Raw genomic sequence first — 25,000 nt, forward strand, 5'->3', positions numbered from 1 at the left:
TTCCATTCTTACCAGTCTATGAAGGCACAGAGCAAGAACAGTTCTGAATTTAAGTTCTTGAAAAAAAAGGATCTATTGGCTAATGCTTCATGGGGTGTTGGTTTTTCATTCATCAAATGGCGTCAGGATTTTTTTGGAGGATGTTCAATTAAAAGTGTGGAACATTTTCATTAGCGCACTTTCAAAATGTCATGTCATGTGACGTGAATGGGTCTGTTCTCCTATTAAAAAACACTTTGAGTCATGGAAGTAATGCTTTGGCTGAATTAATGGTCCACTGGGCCTTTGTCATCATATTGACCATGGGGTTTTCACATTAACGTCATCGATTTAAGATAAAAGCCTGGCCGCCCCAACTGTTATGCTTGCTTTGTTCCTGCAAAATTAAAGTGTTAATTATATTCTGATGCAAGTAAACTAGGTTCCCAGTATTGGCGTCTATAGATAGACGCTAAAGAGAGAGTCCAATATCCTGCTCAAGCTGAAGCTCTATTATGGTGAGACTCCTTCAATTTGAGGGGAAAACAGATGAAAATAAACAACCAGAAGGCTCTATAATGTATTTTATCCCTTAACCCCTTGGAGTATAATCCACTTTTTTCTAAAATGTAGTTTCAATGGAAATGTGGAGCTCATAATCTTTCTATACACACAACCTTCATAACCTCCCACAAACCGTGTCCTCTCTGGTAACTGTTATCCTTCGGGGGCAGGGCGGGTGGGTGGGGGACTATGGAGCCTCATCCGCTGATTGGTCAAAAAATAACATTGACAGCAGAAGGATGAGTCAGATGGTTAAGTGGGTCCCTTTTTTTCACCATCCCGGCCTAAAGTGGAATTTGTGATTTTGGTTGGCTGTAATGAAGTTTTAATGAATAAATCCTTCTGTTGCGGGGGGGTGGGGTGGGGGGGGGGGGGGGCAAGGGGAGGGGATGTACTCAAGGCCGGGAGAGGAGGTTGTCCTTGTGGAGGTTGTTCTGAAGCATGTCTGTCTCTATTCCACAAGCCTTTCTTCTCCGCCTCGTCTCCTAAACACGAAAATGCGGAGGAGATTTTTAATTGACCTCCTTTGTGGGCTGTCAGTATGTTTTGTGTTGTGTGTTGTGTGTGTGTGTGTGTGTGTGTGTGTGTGTGTGTGTGTGTGTGTGTGTGTGTGTGTGTGTGTGTGTGTGTGTGTGTGTGTTTGCGTGTATGCGTGGATGGGCTGTGTGTCAGAAATATATGCATGTGTGTTTGTGTTCCGTGAATATGTGCGCCTGTCGATGTGTGGATGTGTTTGTGAGGTGTGAGGTGTGTGGTGTGAATGTGATGGCTCGGTGTGGTAGGAAATGTATGTACATGGGTGTGGGCTCGTGTTATGTCGGTGAATGGGTTATGAGGAAGAGATAAAGGCCACACAAGCAGACCTGAGGCCTAATATCCTGTCCCTGCAGTGCCAGTATCTGAAGACTGCGAGGCCGCTCAGCCTCAGTGGTACAGCAGAGCGGTGATACAGACATCCACCCTGGCAGTTCTCTGGCTGCTACCCTCATAGTTATTACCCCCCTGTCTGCTGCAGAACCCCTGGCGCAGCCCGGACACCTAATAGGACTCCGACCAGTGAACAAGCTCTGCTTTTACTGATGTCAATGGACTCCTTACACTTCGCTGTCTCGTTTTAATATTTTATTCTCTCTCTCACACAGGGCCATTTCCTCCTTCTGTTCGTTTTTTTTGCCCTCTCTCTTTTCCTCTATGTCTTCGGATTGTCTCCCCGTCTTCTCTTTCTTCTTCCCTTCTGCTTATTAACAGCCCACAGTGTGGCTCCACTTTCAAAAATAGTCTTTTCCCTCTTCCAGGTATGCTATATAAATATATACACACACATATAAATCTAAACATATAAACATGTATACAAACATAGATATATAAATACATATATAAATAAAAACACATATATTTGACTTTGACGTTTTCTGGCTCATACCACCTGCCGTACTTCGGCCAGCTGTTGGCTAGCCCGGAGGTTTGGGGAAGCTTCCCAGTTCTGTCATCGCGTTGGGATTGCGACAGCCTCATTTCCCCTCACGACAGACCAACCAAAACTGCAAAAAGAAAGAAAACACAACGAAGATGTTTGACGAAATTGGACAGGAAAGCTCACGTCAAAATCACACTATATTACATGCTTTACTTTCAGAGGCAATGGCCCACATAGAAAATAACTTCCAACACATGAGAGAGTGTGGGCAGCTACGTAGCTGCAGTATAACCAACTTAATGATACCTCCTTTCACTATGCGAGACCAGCAGAGAAAACAGCTATTTCTTCTTGCCATTGTTCACTCTTGCTCTCCCTGATGATTGCCTGATGCATTTCCTGGGGCCTCCTTGCGAGGACCTGTCATGGTGGGTGGTGACTGCTCCCAGCTTGAAGCACCACGGCACAATGGACTCACGTCAATATCCATTTAACAGTATTTGCCCAACACACACACAAGCTATGTGTTATCTTTCCGTCGTGCATGGCATAGTTCTGCAACAGCGATATTTCAGTTTGGTTACACCTGACCGTTATTTGTGTGGGCGTGAGTCATTTCTTGGCATGGGAGATGCAAACACGAGTTGGGAATTTGGTCCTATTCTTCGGAGAATCTGTGTGAGGAGCTGCCCAACCCAGGCTGGCTAGTCAGGACATGCCTACTCAGGCATAGACACAGAGCACCCATGGGACACACACACACATGGATAAACAAACATGCACACCTTTGGGTTGACAGGGGTATGACTGATGACAGAAATCTGTGAACAAGATTCGCCTTGTGTGTGTGTGTGTGTGTGTGTGTGTGTGTGTGTGTGTGTGTGTGTGTGTGTGTGTGTGTGTGTGTGTGTGTGTGTGTGTGTGTGTGTGTGTGTGTGTGTGTGTGTGTGTGTCCGACCCCACATGCATGCACTTTGGTTTTATTTTTTTTAGGCACTGCACTTTTCCCTAAAACAACTTTGACCTTGCGAAGGTGTGCGCATTAATAATGAAACACGAGGATGTAAAACCTGCCTGCTCGTTCCCTCGACCATGGGAAGAAACAAAAAGGTGTTTTGTCTTGGAGTTTTTCTTACTAGGTTTCACCCGATTTGGACGAGAGAAAAAAGGAAAATTAATAAAAACCATAATAAAGAAATAAAAAAATCCCCTTTTCAAGATCAAACGGGGCGTGATCTGACATGCTCTGTGGCTGGCACCACTCATGGGTGGCTGACAGATTTGAAGTTAATTAAAAGTGCTCCTTTGTCCATTGACTGATGCCCGTGTGGCATGATGGACAGGGGAGGGGGGGGGGGGGGAGGGGAGGCAGAGGCTGCTGGGAGGCTCTGGGCTGGAGAGGTGCGGTCACCGGGGAATCACAATGGCAGGCTTTGTAGGTGGCTGTGCTCCAGGGGCGAGGGCTACTGATGTCAGAGGAATGCCCGGGTTTAATCCCCCCCTCCGTCGGCCTTCAGGGGCATGGGGTTCTGAGTGGCTGGGCCAACTCACAGCTGGATCAGGGGACAGGAAGGAGGGTGAATAGGGAGAAAGGAGGGTCGCGCTAGCATGCGATGCCACAGTTTAACGCACAGCGGATGACAGAATGGGACGACAGTGGGGCTTGTTGGCGATGGCGTGACCTTGAAGACTCAGAGATCCGCCGAGTGCCCCGGTCCAGTTCAGACTGGCACCCCGTGTTGGAGTTGTTCTTGTGTCTTTTGTTCTTGTTGTCGTCATCGTTGTCGTCGTCGTCTTAGCTACCGGTGCCTATGGGAGCAATGATAGTGGCGATGAGGAAGATGATTTTCTGGCAGTTGAAGACGGCTTGCAATTGGCCTGTCAGTTGCTGCATGGATGATGTGGCTCACTTCCAGTGACCTGCCATTTTGGTGGGATGTTTTCTGACTGGCGTCAGGACTGCAGATAAGAGCAAATCGCGGTGTAGAAGGAAAGATAAGTGCAGACAGCCTTCTCTTCTATTCCCCTATCTCCCCTCTCCCTCTCTCTCTCTCTCTCTCTCTCTCTCTCTCTCTCTCTCTCTCTCTCTCTCTCTCTCTCTCTCTCTCTTGCCCTGTCTTTTTCTGTCTCTATCTCCTTTTCTCCCCTTACTTTTGCTCCTCTTCTTTCCCCACTTTACCCGCATTCTCCAGTTCTCTATCCCTCTCTCTCCCTCTCCCTCTCTCTCTCTCTCTCTCTCTCTCTCTCTCTCCATCCTGCCCTCCACTGTCCCTAGGTGAAGGGATAGCCATCTTCCCTTTCAGCAGAAGCCACTGCTGCCGCTCTATCTCTGCGGCTCTGCTGGCCCCTCTAACCCCCACACCAACCACCAACACCCCACCACCTCCACCTCCACCTCCACCACCACCACCACCTCCTCCTCAGCCTCCCCGCACCCCCCACCCCCCCGTCCAGCTCCTTACCCCCCCCCCCCCCCCCCCCCCTCCATCCTCTCAAAGCCTTCATCTCACGAGAGGATAACCATCTAGCTTTCAGCCAGAGCCCGGGTCTTCCTCTAATGAGTATTTCCAGCACATGGCAGACTTTTTCACGAATGGGGCTTTGTTACCCCCACCCCCTCCTCCTCCTCTTCCTCCTCCTCCTCCTCCACCAGCTCCCTCCTCCACCTCATGCGGCTAGTGCATCGGGCATTGGGTAAGGGGCCCTACGCAGGCAGGGCTAATTAAAAGGAGTTGGGGAAGATACGGAACATGCGGCTTATTGGTTTTTAAAGGGCCGTGTTGCGTCAATCACTGGCATTGAAATACCAAGCCTGGATGACGTGGCAGACCGCGCTGACGGTGATTTGATTGTGTCATGTGGTTCGACGGCGTGGTTTGAAGCATCACTCTATTAGGCTTCAAAACCCTCCGTTAGGCTTTGAGGCTCCCCCGAGCAAACGGCGCAAACAACCACGCCACGTTCAAGGAAAACAACTAGCATTCGTCCCTCATGAAGGAGGGACGTGCTTGACACTTTTGCTGAGAATTAAAAGTTTCTTTAGTTTGGGGTTTTTCTTTGCTGCATGTTTGATCATTGGATCATGCATCTTATCCGCAGAACGAACACCGCTGGGGGAAATCTGAACAGGGAGGGTTTGGAAAACAGGAGGAAGAGAATAGCTAACAAAGCCAGGAAAAATGCTAAATATGAGAAAGAAAACACAGACATACTGAAGAAAATCTGATGTCTGGGAAATGGCTAAAAGACAGTGGAAAACAGGGAAAGTAGGGAATGCAGAGAGACAGAGAGAGATAAAAAGAGAGATAGAGAGAGAGCGAGAGAGAGAGAGAGATAGAGACTGAGAGCGAGAGATGAGAACATTACTTTTTTTTCAAGTACAATGTTTAAAGAATACTATGCCAAAATAGACACGCCGAGACAACGATGAGAGGCGAGAAAACATCAGAGCCGTCAAAGTTAAAGGGCACAAGGCATCCGAAAGAAAAACACTGAGACTGACTGTGACAGAAGGGAGCAAAGTGATGGGCGAACGCTGTGTAGAACGCTGTGTAGCGCAGACACAAGCAAAAGAAACTATGCGGCGCTTCCAAGTTTAGCGCAGCTTTGACAAGCATTTAGGTACTCTTTTTTTCTCCGAGCCGAATCTATGAAAGGCCCCCTTTCAGACCTGGGCTAGGGGGATTATAGAAAGGCTAGCCCAGTGAAAGACACAAAACACTCCTTTACACATCGAGCGCATTTACCTGTCAGAACGCCGCAATAAAGTGGCTCAAAATCGGGCAACATGCCGAGACTTTTCAATGTCATAAGACCTCGCTGCCCTTTGTGTCAAAGAAATCTTTAAAGGCAACAATTGTATTGAACCGTTTCTTCACCTTCATCTTTAAGCCATACGTACGTCAATACATGTGCTTCTAGGAGTTTTCATACGATCTGGTGTTGAGTTCTTGTGACTGCTTGTGTTCTCCTTGCAGGTATTCCTGGTCGTCCTGATCTCTAAACCCGCTCCCCTTGTGCACGCTCTCGGTGTGAAGAATGTTCGGAGGCCGCTCCACTAAACTGTGCAAAGTCCCAGAGCAAAGTCCCTGCCGGCGCTGCACTTGAACCCTTTGAGTTCAAGTGAGCGCGTATTGTGTGTTTTTTAATCAACCTTAGCGATATCATCGTGACATCCAGCCTTAAGGGCCAGGCCTGGGGGAAGTTACGTCTTTTAATTATACACCGGTATATGTTCCTTTATGTATATGAATAATGTAGGCTTTCAATATAAATGTGTCAACGTGTTACTATTGTATAGAAGACTATTGTTCTTTGTCTAGACAAATTAGACAAGACAAATTTGGGTTAAGAGGAGAATCCCCCCCTCCCCAGACATGCCCTCCAAATGGAGCTGATTCCAGGAAAGGCCTACCAACAGCCTGCTGTCAGATTTAATTACAGACCACCAGCACATCAACTCTGGGTTGGAGACAGAAATGCCTACAAGGCCCTTCAATGGCTCCATCGGCGACACTTTGGACAAAGCCAAACTACCGTGCAAATATGGCAGTTGCTCTAATCCAGATTTCACATGGCCCACGGCTGTGGGTGACTCATCATCGTTCGCCCGTTTGATGAGTTTCGTTAATGCTATTCCTGATTGTTTGTCTGACAGCAATGCTTATTAAAGATAAAAAAAAAAGTGCCTTTGCTCTGTCTGCGAAACTACTTAAAGGTCAGGTGACTCAACTTTCCACAGCTTTGCCCAGGAACCGATGAGATAAATGAGATACTTGTGGTTCTGTGTTACGGCTAGTTGGGTTTTATGCTCATGATGCTGTTTTGCATCTGGCAGGAAATGTGCATGACATCATTGCCAGCGGCCTACTTGGAACAATAGCAGGGGTTGGGCATGGGCATGGGCTTTTTGAAATGAGCTACTGTGTGGGTCAATGTCGTGTGCTGCTTTGTGGTTTGTCGTCACCGCTCGATGGGGTGATGAATTGGTCAGAGGAAGGCAACAAACCAGAGATGAAAAAGATCCTCCTATTCTAAATATCTTGCTTCCCTTTCAGTCAGGAATATTTAGATTGATGTGTGTGAATGTGGGCCTTTCAGTGTGTCAGTCTTGGCCTGTCTGTTCGCATGATTGTCTGTTTCCGTGTTTGTGTGTGTGTGTGTGTGTGTGTGTGTGTGTGTGTGTGTGTGTGTGTGTGTGTGTGTGTGTGTGTGTGTGTGTGTGTGTGTGTGTGTGTGTTTGTGACTGTCTGACTACCTCCAACTAGTCTGTTTGTACTGAGTATCTTTTGTGTTAGGGCTGGTATTGATTCTCAGAGAGGGCTCTGGTGCTTGCCTTGTCCTGATTTGACTTTAAAAAGGCCAGACTGGCAGATACAATCACACGCACACACTTGCACGCACACACACACACACACACACACACACACACACTTGCACAATCACACACACACACACACACACACACACACACACACACACACACACACACACACACACACACACACACACACACACACACACATACATACATACATACATACATACATATATATATATATATATAGACACAATCACACATACTTGCATACACTTGCATACACACACACACACACACTCAAATGCACACAGGTACACACACAGACACACTCACACAATGAAACAGACACACACACACACACACACACACACACACGCATATATATATATATATATATATATATATATATATATATATATACACGCACACACACAGCCAGACTTTCATTACCCAATCAAAACAGGAATTGATATTGAGTGTTAACACAATGGCTTTTGACTTCTTAACGACCGTCCGGTGGTAGGTCATGACCAACTATCTCAAACCATTAGCAGCAACAATGGACTCTTTTATTCATCATATCACTCGCTTCAAAAGCTTCAACTGGATTGAGCCTAATGCCATGGCTCACTTTTTGGCAGGATAAATAGTGCATTGCTAATTGCAGATTTCTCTTTCGATCAACACAGCGATATTGTCTTGGCTGTTTATGTAAATGGTTTACGACAACCTGGATACAGGCATACTCTCACTCATCTGGAATTGATGTAGCCCAAGATTAAACTGTGCAGTTTAATTCTCCATCAAACTGATAACACCACAGGATGACGGACGGCCGCCCCATTCGGTGTGATTTATATCTAGACAAATGACAGATAAGGGCGGTGATAGGGAAGACTTCCCTCCGGCTGAAGGGAAGCTGTCTGTCTCTCCAGACGTGAATAATACAACACGCTAGCACAGAGGGGCGACCAAGGCAAGTGAGGATCTGCTCTTTTTCCCAGCCACACCTCCAGCCCCCGGCTATGAATGGAAGGTGTGCGGTGTGTGTGTGTGTGTGTGTCTGTGTTTGCGTGTGCGTGTGTGTGTGCTGTTGTGGGGGGGGGGGGGGGGGGGGGGTGGCAGGGGGGGTAGCTAAGTGAATCCTGAGTCTAGCCTGTATTGTTTCCCTCCCACCACCCAGTCTGAGGGAGCTAGCTGATAAAAATGGCTGCTGCTGCTTTCTTGAACAAACTCATCTCAGATCACAACATGCAACGCATCGCTGTGAGACGGCGACCCACGGTTGGTAACCCGGAGGCCGGTCTGATGGAGTGCGAGTGCGTAAGCAGTGTTTCCGTTGTGAAAAACAAGGGTGTGGACCAGAGTAGGTGTGGCGCAGAGACGCTAGCGATGGTAAACTGATGATTGATCCATTCTTTGGCGGGACATTCCGTTCTGACATCCATGATTTCTTTACTCGCTCATACCTGGCCAGGGTCACAGTGCGCCAGCACTGTTCCCCTTCCTGAATAATGGGTGTGCAGCTACGCAGGGAGACCAACACTCCAGTACAACGATGATTAATTCAGGGTCTCTTAGCCTGGCCAATACAGTCCCGTTTAGAGGTTTAGAGAGAAAGGACGGACGGAAGGGAGTAAGGACGGAAGGACGGAAAAATGGTAGGAAGGACGGGAGGGAGGACGGAAGGAAGGGACGGAGGCGGGAAGAAAGGAAGGGAAGAAGAGAGGAAGGGAGGGAGGAAGGAAGGACAGAAAAATGGTAGGAAGGAAAGGAGGAAGGGGCGAAGGAAAGGAAGAAGGGAGGGATGGAGGAAGCGAAGGAGGGAGGAAGGAAGGACAGAAGTGAGGAAAGAAGAGAGGGAGGGAGGGAGGGAGAAAGAGTGGACGGATGAATTGGAGGATGGAAGGAAGGAAGTCTGAAGTACAGAGCGGACTTGGGCACCTCAGATGGAGGGATAGGAGGAAGTGAAGGAGGAAGGAAAAAAGGACAGAAAGAAAGAAGAAGAAAAAACAGTACCCTTCATCACTGACTACATCAGGCCCTGTGAAGTGTTTTATTTTCCCCAACATGTGGGAACAGGGGGCGAGGGAGAGAGAGGGTGGAGGCTTTGGGCTCCACCTGGCCAGCTGCTGAACAGGAGCTGTCACTCTCAGCACGACAGCGTGTGCTGGCAGGAGGCTCAAGAGCCCATGTCACCGTCCCATAAAGGACTAATTGCTGCTTTGACGTTCCTCACCCCGCGCTCACTGTTTTATTGTATGCCATTTGGCGAGGAGTAAAAATGATTCAGTTCACCTGAGTCGGTGCCTTGGCTTAAAATGTCAAAAGCTGTTGCAAGCTGCTGCAAGACTACAACAAATGAAGCTTAAGATAGTCAGGGCGTCTTGGCTTCAAATGTTCCATTAGTTCTGTCACCTGACATATAGAAAAGGGAGTGAGTGGTTTGGAATTATTAAATAGAAAATGTATTGTTTTTGGAAAGAATAGGGTATTAATCTGTCATCTCATGCAACATTTGGACGAGTACGGTTAAATAATAAACACTGGCAATTTGACACGCGGTATAAATGGTATTAAATCGATGCAGAATCAAGGGCTATTATTTCCTTCCTAATGAATCAAGTGCACTGTTTTTTTTTGCATTCGTTTTTTTTAATTGTGCTGCGTACCAGACGACAAGAACCGCTCACATCGTCTGAGCGTTTGTAACACAAGCTCCTAACAAGGGCGGTGTCTGGGGCCGGGGAGACACTCACAGGTGTAACTAAATAAGTCCGGACTTGTAGACACAGCAAGGTGAAAAACAAAGCTCTCTGTGCTGATGCAGCGCATCCCCGACCAAAGCCCCACACAGACTTAAATGTTGTCAGACTAGCGTGGCAGAGGATTCAAAAGTATGCCACTTATATGACACTCTAAGCCCAGAGCAAAGTCTGCGGGGCTGGCCGGGCCCCCGTGCTCTCACTGAGGTAGAACGTGCCTAAGCCCTCGCCCTGACACATGGCCTCACAACCACAGCTCTGCTTCCTGCCTGTGCATCTGTCAGCCCGCACACCGACACACACCGAAACCCACGCACACTCTGACACCGACGCACACTGACAGACACACAAACACACACACACACACATACACTTACACAAACATACAAAGAGAGAGAGACACAAACATACACATAACACACACACACACAAACACACACACACACACACACACACACCCACACACACACACACACACACACAAAAATACACTTACACACACACATACAAAGAGAGAGCGACACACATACAAACACACACTTACGCATAGAGAGAGATACACACACATAAACACACACACGCACACACACACACACAGAAGCACACAGATACACACAAATACAGAGAGAGAGACACTCAAACACAAACACACACACTTACATACGCACAAACACAAATACAGTGAGAGAGAGCGAGAGAGACACACGCACGTCGCACACGCACACACACACACATCCCAGCAGAGAAGAGTACACACACACACACACACACACACACACACACACACACACACACACACACACACACACACACACACACACACACACACACACACACACTCAACCCTGCAGAGCAGAGTACAACAGAGTTCTCGGCTCAAGAAAACCAAAAGGAGCAAGACCAGCCTCAGGACGAAGTGCACGGGTGCGCATAGGCAGTGTGAATCAATATATGCTTCTGTACATTACATGACTTTGCTGATGTATGTGCAGACACACACACACACACACACACACACACACACACACACACACACACACACACACACACACACACACACACACACACACACACACACACACAATGCCAGCAAGAAGACCAACTAGTTTGCAGCACCCACACAAACACACACTCATGCAGGCACCCTCAGCAGTTTTTAGATTACACGCTTTGAAGATGGTGGGAGTTTTTATTGGGGTGGGGAAATGCCTTTCTGGTAGTTTTACACTCTATCTCAATTGTATTACGCATACACATTAACCCCCTAAATGATCCAGTATAGTTTTAGCTGTAAATGGTACGCTGACGGTAATACTATTAACATCTTGAGATATGAAAACAATTATATCACATTCATGATATTCAAATAATTACCGGTAACACTAACTCATCAGTAAGCTGCAAGATAGAACGAAGAAGGTGCTGTAGTTTGAAGATATGAACAGACTTGCTGCTTAATAAGATGGATGCCTACGTTTGTGATACATTGGTTCTGGTTGTCCCCGCTAAGGTGCTACTGATGCAGATGGAAGTAGGCAGATTATGGCCGATACTCAAGGGCTCAATTACACTATATGACAATAGAATCAGCATAATTTAAGACATTTAAATGAAAAACATTTTTTTTAAAGAGAAATGATCCGTAATCAGGAAGTCTAATTAAAAGACTAATTCTCTTCACTGTTACTATCTTTTGTGTATAGATATAAAAAGGTTGAGGGGTGGAAGATTTGTTGGTGGTCCCTTCTCTTTCACTTTCCCCTCATCCTCCTTCACTTCCTTCTACTCTTCCTCCATCTTGTATTCCTCCTGTTTGCCCTCCTATTCCATTTGCTCTGAACTCCTCCACCTTGAATCACTAAATGAGTGCATACGCCTCTGGAACTGTGCCCACATTAAAGCAAACATGTTTCCATGGCAACAGCATAAACTTGGAATTGATCTACGACAAACAAGAGTCTTCATTTAATTTTATTTATTTCGTTTTTAATTGGTTTCATTTGATTACCATCAATATTCTATTGATGTTTTGGACAACCCCCAGACATACCCACAAACACGCACAAACACACACACACACGCACACGCACACGCACGCACACAAACAAATGCGCGTACACAATAAGAGACTAAGCCATTTGGATGAGTCCCCGCAGTTAAGTCCCGGACACGATGTTCTGAGGACGAACAGTGCGGTACATGGTGTACGTGACTATGACAGGGTTTAGGAGTTAATGTGTTTACTGCATTCCTTGGTCAATTCAAATCGCACCGCTGGTGAAACCCAAATGGAAACAGGTGGTTGAGAAGTCGTAGCGTGTGATCGTCGGGACCGGCTGGCTCTCTGACTGGACTGTCTAACTCTGGATAGAGATTAGCATACTGCGATAGCGTCGTAGCGAAGACAGCCTGCCGCCACAAACCCCCAGCAGCCAGCCAGCTCACACCCTCATTGGTTATTCATTAGGTGACATTGGGATCTGAATGTGTCCCACTGTGTCAGCTTATGTGTGTCTGTGTGAGTGCTTGTGTGTGTGAGTGGATGTATATTTGTGTGTGTGTGTGTGTGTGTGTGTGTGTGTGTGTGTGTGTGTGTGTGTGTGTGTGTGTGTGTGTGTGTGTGTGTGTGTGTCTTCAAATGTGCTTGTAAGGCAGCCTTGCGTGTTGTTGAGGGCTGTGTCATTTAATTACAAAACCTGTGGTAATTCATCATACTCTTTATAATTCACAGCGCCCAGTGTATCCCATTGTGTCTGGCAAACTAGCAGCCACCCAGGTGTGTGTGTGTTTTTGTGTGTGTGTGTGTGCACACGCGTGTGTCTAAATGTGTGTGTGTGTGTGTGTGTGTGTGTATGTGGTGTGTTTGTGTGCACGCATGTGCGTGTGTGTATTTGTGTGTGTGTGGGTCAATTTCTTCTGTTTCAATATTCAAATAGTTGTTTGCATAAGCAAAAACAAAAAGGGGTGAACACGAATACATAATAAAACAGGATTAGTGAAGTGATTGATTACATGGGAACACTGACGGCACAATGTGTGCTGGATCCTGCCAAATTTACTGTGCGCAGTTGTCAGAAACAGAAATGCAACCTGATCCAACGTAATATTGCGTTTGACTTTTTGACACCAGTTGTAAACATTTAGATTCTGCCAACGCTCAAATAATTTGGTGGTCTCTATAGAATATCTGTGGCTGGTATTCTAGGTTGTTTCTGCTTTTCCATTTCATGCTATTATCTTCACTGCACGGTTAAATGTGTTACAGTTTTATAATCGGCTGCCATTTAAATTCATTCTTTGTCATTCACTGCACCAACTAGCGGGTGATTTGAGTGTGTATGTGTGTGAGCAAGTGTGTGTGTGTGTGTGTGTGTGTGTGTGTGTGTGAACGTGTGTTTGTGTGTGTGTGTGTGTGTGTGTGTGTGTGTCACACACACACACACACACACACACACACACACACACACACACACACACACACACACACACACAGCCCATACAGATATTGCATTTGAACTGTTTTTTGAAGGTCGAACATTTCCAGAGTGGGTCTGTATAAAATGGTTGATACAAAACGACTGAAGCTGATTGTTTAAAGGGCATACACAATACACAATGTGTGTATATATGTATATACAGTTTATATATATGTATATATATATTTATATATAGAGATGTTTGTGTGTTGACATATTTTGTGTGTGTATATAAATAATTAGACAGTTTATATCTATATATATATATATTTATATAAAGAGATGTTTGTGTTTTGACAGGAGGAGCCCTTATACATTGAGTCATATTGAATAAGCAATATACATTTTGTTGACATATGGTCGGAGCCACTTAATCTAGCATACTTGTACAAAATGCTGATATGAAATACACATCAATTCATAGCTGTGACTCATCATCCATTTTGTATGGTGCCGTAACCCCCTCTCTCTCTCGCACACTCTCTCTCTGACTCACTCACTCACTCCCTCACTGTATGTCTCTTTGCCATCCATTCATTTGTAAAATCCTCCAGTGAGTAATTCCCGTTGTTTCTGTGTGTGTGTGTGTGTGTGTGTGTGTGTGTGTGTCTGCATGTGTGTTCACATGTGTGTGTGTGTGTGTATGCGCGAGTGTGTGTGCGTGTGCGTCCACGCATGTGTGTGTGCGCGTGTGTGCGTGCGACTCTATTCTGTACTTTATCCACCTAGATTGCTGTTTAATAGGACTCTTCCTCCCTCTGATAAGCTAATGGTCGTGGATTGCTCCTCCTTTAGCAGACCTGCATGTCACGAGTTTAGGGGGAGAGGGCAAGAGAGGGGAGAGAACAAAGGGAGAAAAGTAATTGAGAGAAAGATAGATAGAGATAGAGGCCCCGTCCACACGAAGCCGAAACGTGCGAAACCGTTCCGGTTTCGATCTATCCGGTTTCGGAGTATCTCCGTAAAGACGGAGTCAAGCGAAACCGGATAGATCTGTAGAAACGCTGTAGTACACATGCCAGGCCCATAAGGGGCGCTGCTTTTGCTACAGAAATCCAGAAGAAAATTAAATAATAAGAAGAGGCGAGCATGCGCATAAAGGCTGCCCCCCGAACCACTAACAACACAAACAAACAGTCAGTCAACAGTCTCATTAAATAATGGCTTAGCAACCCAACAAGGGTCATGATCTGCTGCAGAACGATAACAAGCCTGTAGTCCGCCATCATCTTTGTTTTTGTGAGTTCTGTGACGCCAATGACACTCAGTCATTGGCTGGAGGGTCGAGGGGTGTGGCGATGACGTCATTGTTTACGGTTTCAGTCGGTTTCAGGCGTCCACACGAATCCAAGACGAAACCGGGTAGATTTGAAACCACCTCCGAGGGTGGTTTCAGAAGTTTACGGTTTCAGTCAGCGGATTCGGCGGCTTTGTGTGGACGGAAGGCCGAACCGTACAAGACCTTTGCGGTTTCACACACACACACACACACACACACACACACACACACACACACACACACACACACACACACACACACACACACACACACACACACACACACAAAGACACACATGGTCAAAGGAAAGGTACATGGACAAGTCTGACCCACCATTAAGGAGTGTGTGTTGAGGGGGGAATTGATTGAGTATGTTGTTTTCCATTTGGAGTTCTTCTGTGAGTCTGCGAAGGTGGTTCACGGAAACTCACCCTGTTGAAAATAACATCACCTGCGTGAGCTGATTACACTCACCGGCGGAGGCTGATTAATACCTCGGCAATTTGACACATATTCAAATGTTGAGATTTATATTCTCTATTGGGGGTACGGGCTGTGCAATCAGTTAAAAACACAAATTCCCATCGTCCCACACACACACACACACACACACACACACACACACACACTCACACACACACACACACACACACACACACACACACACACACACACACACACACACACACACACACACACACACACAGAGACAAACACACATAGGCACACAAAAACAGCCCACTTCATCAACCTACGATTGAGGGATATAACAGTTGAGTTATTTGACGCGGCTTGGAGAGGTTTTAGACCCAAAGAGAAATTCCACTACGGGATTGAACACGCCATTTTTCCGAGAATGTTGCGGGGTTAAAACCATGGACAATTGCTATTTTAAATCAACTCCAATGGCACCACTGCCTCGGTGCAGTCACATAATAACGATATAGACATAGTGAATTATAGGTATAGGTTTATATGGAGGACATACTAGCAGTACTGTTCGGCCTCAGCCCTTCCCTCTCCACCTCCACCACAACAGACGGAGCTCGTCCTCCTTATTGCTCTGATGTCCTCTGGTGATAACATCCGATGTGACCGTGTGAGGTGGCTGTTAACCGTGTGTCCCTGATGGGGAGTGGCACCTGTGGAAGGAGGGAGAGAGAGAGAGAGAGAGAGAGAGAGAGAGAGAGAGAGAGAGAGAGAGAGAGAGAGAGAGAGAGAGAGAGAGAGAGAGAGAGAGAAACCTTTTAATTTGTAGGAGTGAGAGGGTGAGAGAAAAAAACAATGATTCATATATTGACTTTATATAATGTGTGTGTGTGTGTGTGTTTGTGAGGTACAGCAGCCCAATGCTTTATAAACAATGAATTGTGAACACAATTGTGAATTGTGTCCTTCAAACGGCAAGAAAGGGGGACTTGATGGCCATTTGCCCATCATTCTGTTTCACACACACACAAACACACACACCAACCTACCCGACCAATCCCACAAACACACCCACACACACACACACAGACACACGCACACACACACACACACACACACGCACACACACACACGCACACGTCTACCAACCCATCCCTACAAACACACACCAACCTACCCGACCAAACACACACACACACACACACACACACACACACACCCCCTCGCACGCACACACACACAGCTGCTGTGATGGCCCCTGGCCCAGACATTTAACAGGCTTCCCATTGGCTGACAGTTTGCAACTGACCATCGGTGCTACTAAATTAAAAGGTCTCTCTCTCTCTCTCTCTCTCTCTCTCTCTCTCTCTCTCTCTGTCTCTCTCTCTCTCTCTCTGTCTCTCTCTCTCTCTCTCTCTCTCTCTCTCTCTCTCTCTCTCTCTCTCTCTCGCTATCGCTCTCCGTTGCTCATTTTTATTCTCTGTTTTCAGTTCAGTCTCATTTGATCAATTCATAAATTAAATATGTATTCCACTTCAGAAAAAAAATAACATCTCTCCATACCTGTGTGTGTGTGTGTGTGTGTGTGTGTGAGTGTGTGTGTGTGTGTGTGTGTGTGTGTGTGTGTGTGTGTGTGTGTGTGTGTGTGTGTGTGTGTGTGTGTGTGTGTGTGTGTGTGTGTGTGTGTGTGTGTGTGTATGTGGCTGTCTGTTTGTTTGCTTGCTTGGTTACAAGAGAGAGGGTAATGCTCAGAGTCTGAAAGTCACCTTCCTCCACGGTGAAGACGTCCGTCCTGCTCTCCACTGTCTGGAGAGCAAAATGGACTCTAATTGCAGCACTTGGGGGCCGGCTTGGACCGAGCCACTTACAGCACTATCACAGCTGACACACAATTAAACACATTGATATCTATTGAACACACACTTCACGTACAGACGTGTGCACACAGACACACAAAGACACAGACACACACACAGACACACACACACACACACACACACACACACACACACACACACACACACACACACACACACACACACACACACACACACACACACACACACACACACAAATGCTCACATGGACAGACAAACCACTTCCAGACCCACACCCACAAAAACAAACAAAAACCATACACACACATCATACAAACATATGTGATAACTTATACTACAATAGGCATCAGCGCTGGCATTGCCACGTGCAGCATAATGACATAATGGCAGTTTGCAAGGAAAACGAAAATGGGAAATTATTCAACTCCTGTGATCTCGCTGCCTATAGTCTATAGTTATGGTCTCCATTTCTCTGTGGTTAGCGCCCGCGGCATAATTACACCCACTCACATACTTTCCCCGTCCGATCTCTTCCCGAGCACAAGTCGTTCTCGCCTTGGGGGGAATTTGGAGTTCCGACTTTAGGTTATGAAATCCTTCAAGCGGGATCATCTCCCCCCGCCAGTCCCCCCAACCCCCCCAGGGGGCCTGACCTTCACTCTGAGTGTCGTCAGCCGGGGCACCTGGGAAGTGTATTGCAATGCATCAGCGCTGCATTACCCACTATTACACTGTCTCCCCCAGCTGACCTTGTCTCTTGTCTTCTCCTCCTCCCCCTCCTTCTCCCCCTCCTCCTCACCTCCCCCTCCCCTCCTCCTCCTCCTCCTCGTCCTCCTCCTCCACCTCCTCGTCCTCCTCCTTTTCCCCCTCCTCCCCCTCCCATCCTCCTCCTCCTCCCCCTCCCCCTCCTCCATCTCCTTCTCCTCCTCCTCCTGCTCCTCCTCCTCCTGCTCCTTCTCCTCCTCCTCCTCCTCCACCTCCTCATCCTCCACCTCCTCATCCTCCACCTCCATCTCCCCCTCCCCTCCTCCTCCTCCTCCTCCTTGTCCTCCTCTTCCTCATCTCCCCCCCCCCCCCCCCTCCTCCTCATCTCCCCCCCCCCCCCCCCCCCCCTCCCCCTTCCCCCCTCCTCCTCCCCCTCCTCCTCCCCCCCCTCCTCCTCCTCCTCTTCCTCCGTCCCGTTCCAGGGGAGCACCTGCGGATCTGCCCTCAGGGCTACACCTGCTGCACCAGCGACATGGAGGAGAAGCTGGCCACCCTGAGCCGCAGGGAGATGGAGGGGCTGCTGAAGGAGGCAGGCCGGGCCCTGCAGACCTCCCTCAGCGGGCAGTACAAGGCCTTCGACGGTGAGTGGCCGCGTTGTGGGCGTGCACGTGTTGTGTGTGTGTGTGTGTGTGTGTGTGTGTGTGTGTGGGAGGGTTTGGTTGGTGTACAAGGGTTGTTCGGAACAGAGGGTGAGCCTCCTACACATGGTCGCTTGGTCCTTTTGTACAAAGCGGGCTCGACCTAGGCTCAGGAGGTGGAGCGGGTCTATTTGTAGCCGGGAGGTTGCTAGTTCGACCCCCGGCTACTCCTACCTGTGTCGAGGTGTTCCTGAGCAAGACGCCTCACCCTAAGCTCCTGACAAGCTGGCTCTCACCTTCCATGGTGAATGTTTGTTATGAAAAATGTTAAGATTCTTTTGATAAATGCGTCTGCTAAATGCCCTAAATTCAAATGTAAAACGTTCGCTGTGCAATCATGGGGTTTATAGCATTACAGTTAAACGTATGCATGCTTATTGTTGATGACAAAACCTTTTTATCCCGGAGTATAGGTTGCTTAATTGGATTCCTGGATGTTTTGTGTTTGCGTATAATCTCCCTGTTTTGCAGTTCACCCCCAGAGACCCTTATCGGTAAAATAGCTTTGTACATAAGACTATGCATGTGTGTGTGCAACAGTGCGAGAGGCGTTATTGGCCCATGTAGGCTGTCTCATCGCCTGACGCCAACAGTCATCTGGGATGAGTCCTCCTCTTCCTCATGGCTCCGCATGTTGAATGGGTGTTATCGTTGAAGTGCGACCACAGCCAATAAATCCATTCCAGACGATTAACGGATGCCTCAACTGTCTTGACTCATATATCTATGTCAAGACAGCCTAGGATTCTGAAATACAAGACGTAAATAATAAGCCTGTTCTGTTATTGTTCATAATACAAGATGCTCAATGGGGGTGTGCACGTTTTAATGTGCACTCTTCAGCGTCACAACGGAAGACGAGAAAAACATCTTTCAAAGGTTTCCTCTGTCGTCTCCTGGGGTGTTTGTCGTGAGTGTGAATAGTGTGGCGAAAAGAGAGCGAGGGAGAGAGACAGACGGGAGGAGAGTGAGCGAGGGGGAGAGAGAGAGAGAGGCTGAAGGAGAGTGTGCGAGAGAGAGAGAGAGAGAGAGAGAGAGAGAGAGAGAGAGAGAGAGAGAGAGAGAGAGAGAGAAAGAGAGTGAGAGAGAGAGAGAGGGAGGTAGGAGGAGAGTGTGCGAGGGAGAGAGAGTGTGAAAAGGTAGAGTGCACTAGACGCGAGCAGAGAGAGAGAGAGACACATATCAACAGAGCACTATGGAGACTGTTTGTGTTTAATGACCTGCTCCTTCTAATAGAGGGGCGGCCCGACGCGCCACTCGTTCCTCTTGGCCAACCTGAGACAATGGATCCGTCAGCCGGGGATCGGCGCTCGGCTAGTCAGCCTGACCTTCTCCGATCACAGTGATTAGTGGACTGAGTGACATTTGTATTCTCCTGTCTCGCCTTTTTTATTTTTTATTATAAAATGTAATTTTTTTATCCACGGGACTTTTTGCCTCAGAAGACTATTGCTAAAATAACAAGCCTAAATACATACTTGCTAAACAAAAAAATAAAAACGTACACAAATTTCCTTCCAAAAAGAACCAAACACACTCTCACACACATTTTTCAAAAACTAGCTCATGCTACGTTTCCGACCCTGGCCTGTCCCCTTGCGTTCTTTAAGACACCTCATCCAGCACACCAGAGCCGGTAAACAATGGCGTGGTGTGTACAGCACTGCTCCGTCAAGCAGCACTCGCCAAACTAAACACGGACAACGTTGTGTACAAAAGACCCCCCGCACATAAATACACAGGAAACCGTCCCTCGTCACCGCGGAGATCAGGAGGATCACGTTGTGATGATGTTGAGGATGACGTTGATGATTCAGGTCGGAGGCCTTTCATGGGCACGTCATCCTGGACTAAAAAGACCTTAAGTCATTCCGTCAGCGTAGCCTTCATCAAGAATGCCCTTTTCCCTGACCTTCAGACACACCTTTGCGTGTATGCACCCCCCCCCCCCCCCACACACACACACACACACACACACACACACACACACACACACACACACACACACACACACACACACACACACACACATCCCCCACCCAGTACTCCCACTGGCCCCAGCTCTTCCCATGTCTCTCACCACCTTGTCCTCACAGATTACAACCAAGGGGGAGAATGACCACAAATCATTTCTCAGTTTTCTTCGGCTTTGTGTTTTTTGAGCCAAGTGCGGCAACAGCAGTAGCAACAACAAAACACATGTGGGGGAAATAACAGAGGCGCCCATGCGTCATATGCAGGGCTGTTAAATCTGTTTCATAACTTCCAGATTGTATTGTGTTACTGTGCTTACAACAAATGTACAATTATAAGAATTCTGTTTACTATTATGTATTGGGAAGAGGGAGGGCTGAGGTGTGTGTGTGTGTGTGTGTGTGTGTGTGTGTGTGTGTGTGTGTGTGTGTGTGTGTGTGTGTGTGTGTGTGTGTGTGGGGGGTGCTCAAGGTTATACTTTTATTCTCGCTTCTTGGCATCCTGGATACACCGGCTGTATGCTCCACCCCTCCTGACCTTGTCCAAAGCTAACCCCCTTAACCCCCCCCCCCTCACACCCACCTCCACCCCCGACATCCATCCCTCCTCCTCCACCTGCTCCGTTCCCTTTCTCCTCCTCACTCCCCTCAGTGCAGATAGTGGAGGGAGGGATGGAGGGGGGGGATAGAGGGAGGGGGCGGGAGGGTGGAAGGGGGGGAGGAGAGGAGAGCAGAAGGAGGTCTTAAACCATCTGTTGTTGACCGTGTCCTCTGGCGACAGGAGCCGCCAGCGCCCTCCCTCTACGCAGGGCCTTAATTGGGATGTGAAGTGGGGCCACATGCGCTGTCAGGGGGGCGGCGGCCGCACTCTCAGTGGAGACGCCGCTGAATGTCTGCCGCTTTATTGGTGTCCTTCTCTCTGTCGTTCGTTCTTTTTCTTTCCTCTTTTTCCTTTTTTCTTTCATTCATAATCTCTTTCTTTCAGTTTTTCTTCCTTTCTTTCAGTCTTTCTTTCGTTTTCTTTCTTTCTTTCTTTCTTTCTTTCTTTCTTTCTTTCTTTCTTTCTTTCTTTCTTTCTTTCTTTCTCTCTTTCTTTCTTTCTTTCTTTCTTTCTTTCTTTCTTCCTTTCTTCCTTTTTTTCAGTCCTTCTTTCCGTCTTTCTCTCTTCCGTTGTGTTTACACATTATTCATTATGATTTCCCCAGTGGCTCCTATGTGTAGTCATTATAATATCCATATCCCCACATTATCAGTTCTCCAAGACATTGAGCGACACAAATAAAACAATATTGTTCTAATTGAGGTGAGGCCTATGAAAAGTGTAAGTATGTCAGCGATATGTGTCAATACTCTGGCGAGGAGTGTGAGAGGCTTGCCCGGTAATAGAATATCTCTATCCATGTTTGTTCACATCTGGCTGTATTTAGCAGGGTGTGGGCTAGCTAGCGCCATGCGGCTAAGTGTAGGGTGTTACTGTTCCAGCGCAGGCAGGCAAGGCCTTTTTAGGTCCAGGAACTCTGGAAGAAGCCCCAGCTCAGCCACAGATTACAGGACAGCATGCTCCTCCACACTGGGGGCTGGGAGCCAGCTGTGCGTGTGTGCGTGTGTGTGTGTGTGTGTGTTGTTGTGTGGGTGTGTGTTTGTGTGTTGTTGTGTGGGTGCGTGTGTTTTTTGTGTGTGTGTGTTAGTGTGCATGTGTGTGTTAGTGTGTGTGTGTGTGTGTGTGTGTGTCTGTGTGTCTGTGTGTGTGTGTGTGTGTGTGTGTGCGTGTGCGGTTGTTTTGTGTCGGCGTGTACCAATGGCAGTGTGCAGTGTCTCTGTTCCTGTAGTCAGTTTCACCACAACACAGTGAAAGGCCGCCATTATCCAGTGAAAGGCATGGTGTGCGTGGATTAAACACGTATTCAGCATCAGGGAATAATTCTAACTGCCAGGAGCAATGGCGGACGGATGAAGAGCACTTCCCTGTGTGTGTCGAAGTATTCAAGAGGAGCAGAAGCAGAAGACAGCGAAGGGTTTCCTGTGTAAAGAAGTCAATTGCAATAGAGAAGCAATTTGTCTTTGAACGAATTGAATGACTTGACTGAGTCTTTCAACTTCTCTTAAATTTCTCTCTTTTTTTTTTAAGTTCACATGAAATAAAGAGGCAGAGAAGGAGAAGGAGAGAAGCAGTGAGGAGAGCGTGACGGAGAGCCACACAGAGTGAGGCCGATACAAAAGAGAGACACACACACACAGAGAAAGGTCAAGCAGGACGACACGATTGCTGCAGTATTCCGTGTGTGTGTGTGTGTGTGTGTGTGTGTGTGTCTGTGTGTGTGTCTGTGTGTACGTGTGAGTTTGTTCCTGTGTGTGTGTGTGTGTGTGTGTGTATGTGTGAGTGGGTGTGTGTGTGTGTTTGGCAGCCAGGTGTGGCAGACAGACGGTGGTCTTAAATCTGGCAGGTTGTGTCTGATAAAATGGCGATGGGGGTTGGCATCTGTATGCACTGTATGCACTGACACACACAGACACACACAGTTTGTGTGTGCGTGTGTGTGTGCTTTGTGCGTGTGTGTATGTGGTAGAATTTGTGCTTGAGAGAGAGAGAGAGAGAGAGAGAGAGAGAGAGAGAGAGAGAGAGAGAGAGAGAGAGAGAGAGAGAGAGAGAGAGAGAGACGCAAAGAAAGAAAGAGGGACACACAAACAGAGACAGAGAAGAAGAGACAGAGCCAGAGAGAGAGACTCAGAGAGTGTCTTTACCAATGTGCATGAAGGGCTTCACAGTGACTGACTTACGGTTTACGATCGACTGACATCTCTTTCAGATACAGGATGTGTGCATGATTGCATGTTCATATTCATTATTTCAAAAACCATTCAACTGACAAAGGTCGTTAGACAAACGAAAAGCACAGAAAAACAAATCGCTACGGTGAAATTTCAGACGTCAAGCCAGGATCGGGTGAACAGAGGAACGTGTACAGAGTATTGGGTCTAGTCCACAGAGTTAGTTGGCCTGAATATGTAGGACCATTACGGTCAGTCAGAATATCTGTTTGTTTCTGTCTCATGCAGAACCATGCACATGAAGTTTCATCTTAGTGAGAGTGTCGTTTCTGATTGGCAGGCCGCCTGACTGTATGTTTCGGCTCTAGATGACCAGATGGGCCGGTATTATTCATGCATTTAAGTAGATTGTTGAATATGTACCAGTTGGCTCACATGCTGTTCTTACCGGCAGGATATTCAACTTTAGGGGAAGCGGTCAATAACAACACTACAAATATCTCTAAAACTAGCATATAATTTCCTTGTTTTTCTAACTTTTTTTTAATTGAAGGCACATAAGGATTATTTTGATTAATTTCCAACTCTTGATTCTTCCACCAATCCAAACAAAGAAAGAACTGATCCTTTGCCCTTGCTGAGCTAGGTTTTATGATTGTTTTTCAGCACAACACGCCGTACACTCTAATTAAATTCTGGCCAGAGATGTTTAATATCTCTGTTAAAGCCTCCTACCCAACGCGACACTTGATCCATTGTCTCCCACTACACTCATTTCCTGTTGTCAGGGTCACCTCTGCCGATGTCATAACAGGGACAAGGACATGGGGGCCTCCTTTGGGGTTCTGATTGGCTCATCATAATGCAAATCACGCTGGGGCGGGACATGGTCTAATTAGAACCAACCACATTACTCACCGAGGAGGGACGGAATGAAACCGAGATGAGAGACGGCGTATGGGGAAGGAAGAGAGAGAGAGAGAGAGAGAGAGAGAGAGAGAGAGAGAGAGAGAGAGAGAGGGCAAGAAACCATGAATGACAGACAGAGGAGACGACAATGAGACTAAAGATTGTGTGTCCGAGCGAAGAAGATAAGAAAGGCAATAAAAGTCAGATTACAAAGAGCATACAAATGGAGGGGCAGGAAAAAAACTTAATGCACGCAGTGCCAAAAGCAGAAGCAAAAAGAAGGGCCTATTGACAAAACAATGAGCGAGAGCGAGAGAACGAAAGAGCGAGAGAACAAGAGAGTGAGGAAGCGAGAGAGCCAGAGAAGTAGTAATAGATAAAGAGAGAGAATGAGAGACAGAGAGAGACAGTGATAGACAAAGAGACAGAGAGAGACAGAGAGATAGAGGGGGTATAGACCAGAGAGAGAGAGAGAGAGAGAGAGAGAGAGAGAGAGAGAGAGAGAGAGAGAGAGAGATGATGGCAGAAACAGAGGTGTGAGGAGGTGTGAGTACTTCGACAGAGGGACTCTTGATAAACGGCATGTGTTATGTGTGGTGTCGGCTTGTTAAACGGAACGGGTGTTTTAATGGCGGCTAAATGCTTGCTAAGGGGGTTGTGCCGTGCTCCGGGGGCAGAAGGACTTGTTTGATGAATGTTCTTCCTGATGGGAAGTCGGCGTGACACATAAACACTGTAATGGTTTCCCCACATCCCCTCAGTTTTAGCGTCCAGTTAGGGCACCCAAGGTGTGCAGTGTTGCTGTTGTTGTGGTGTTTTTACGTTGTTCCGTTTATGTGCCTTCATTGGGTAAGATAAAAACTAAAAGCAGGACAATAG

At 47.2% G+C, this 25,000-nt stretch overlaps 1 protein-coding gene across 3 annotated transcripts in view; it reads left to right on the plus strand.

Annotated features, from left to right (window-relative positions):
- Window positions 1–25,000, plus strand: part of gpc1b (glypican 1b) — a 64,617-nt gene that overhangs the window by 14,427 nt on the left and 25,190 nt on the right. For all 3 annotated transcript variants that reach the window (XM_030363694.1, XM_030363692.1, XM_030363693.1), the window contains one exon: window positions 18,255–18,413. In XM_030363694.1, coding sequence (XP_030219554.1) covers window positions 18,255–18,413 — 159 coding nt within the window. The remainder of the gene's footprint in view (window positions 1–18,254; window positions 18,414–25,000) is intronic.

This window comes from Gadus morhua, chromosome 8 (genome assembly GCF_902167405.1).
Source record: "Gadus morhua chromosome 8, gadMor3.0, whole genome shotgun sequence".
NCBI classification, from domain to species: Eukaryota; Metazoa; Chordata; class Actinopteri; order Gadiformes; family Gadidae; genus Gadus; species Gadus morhua.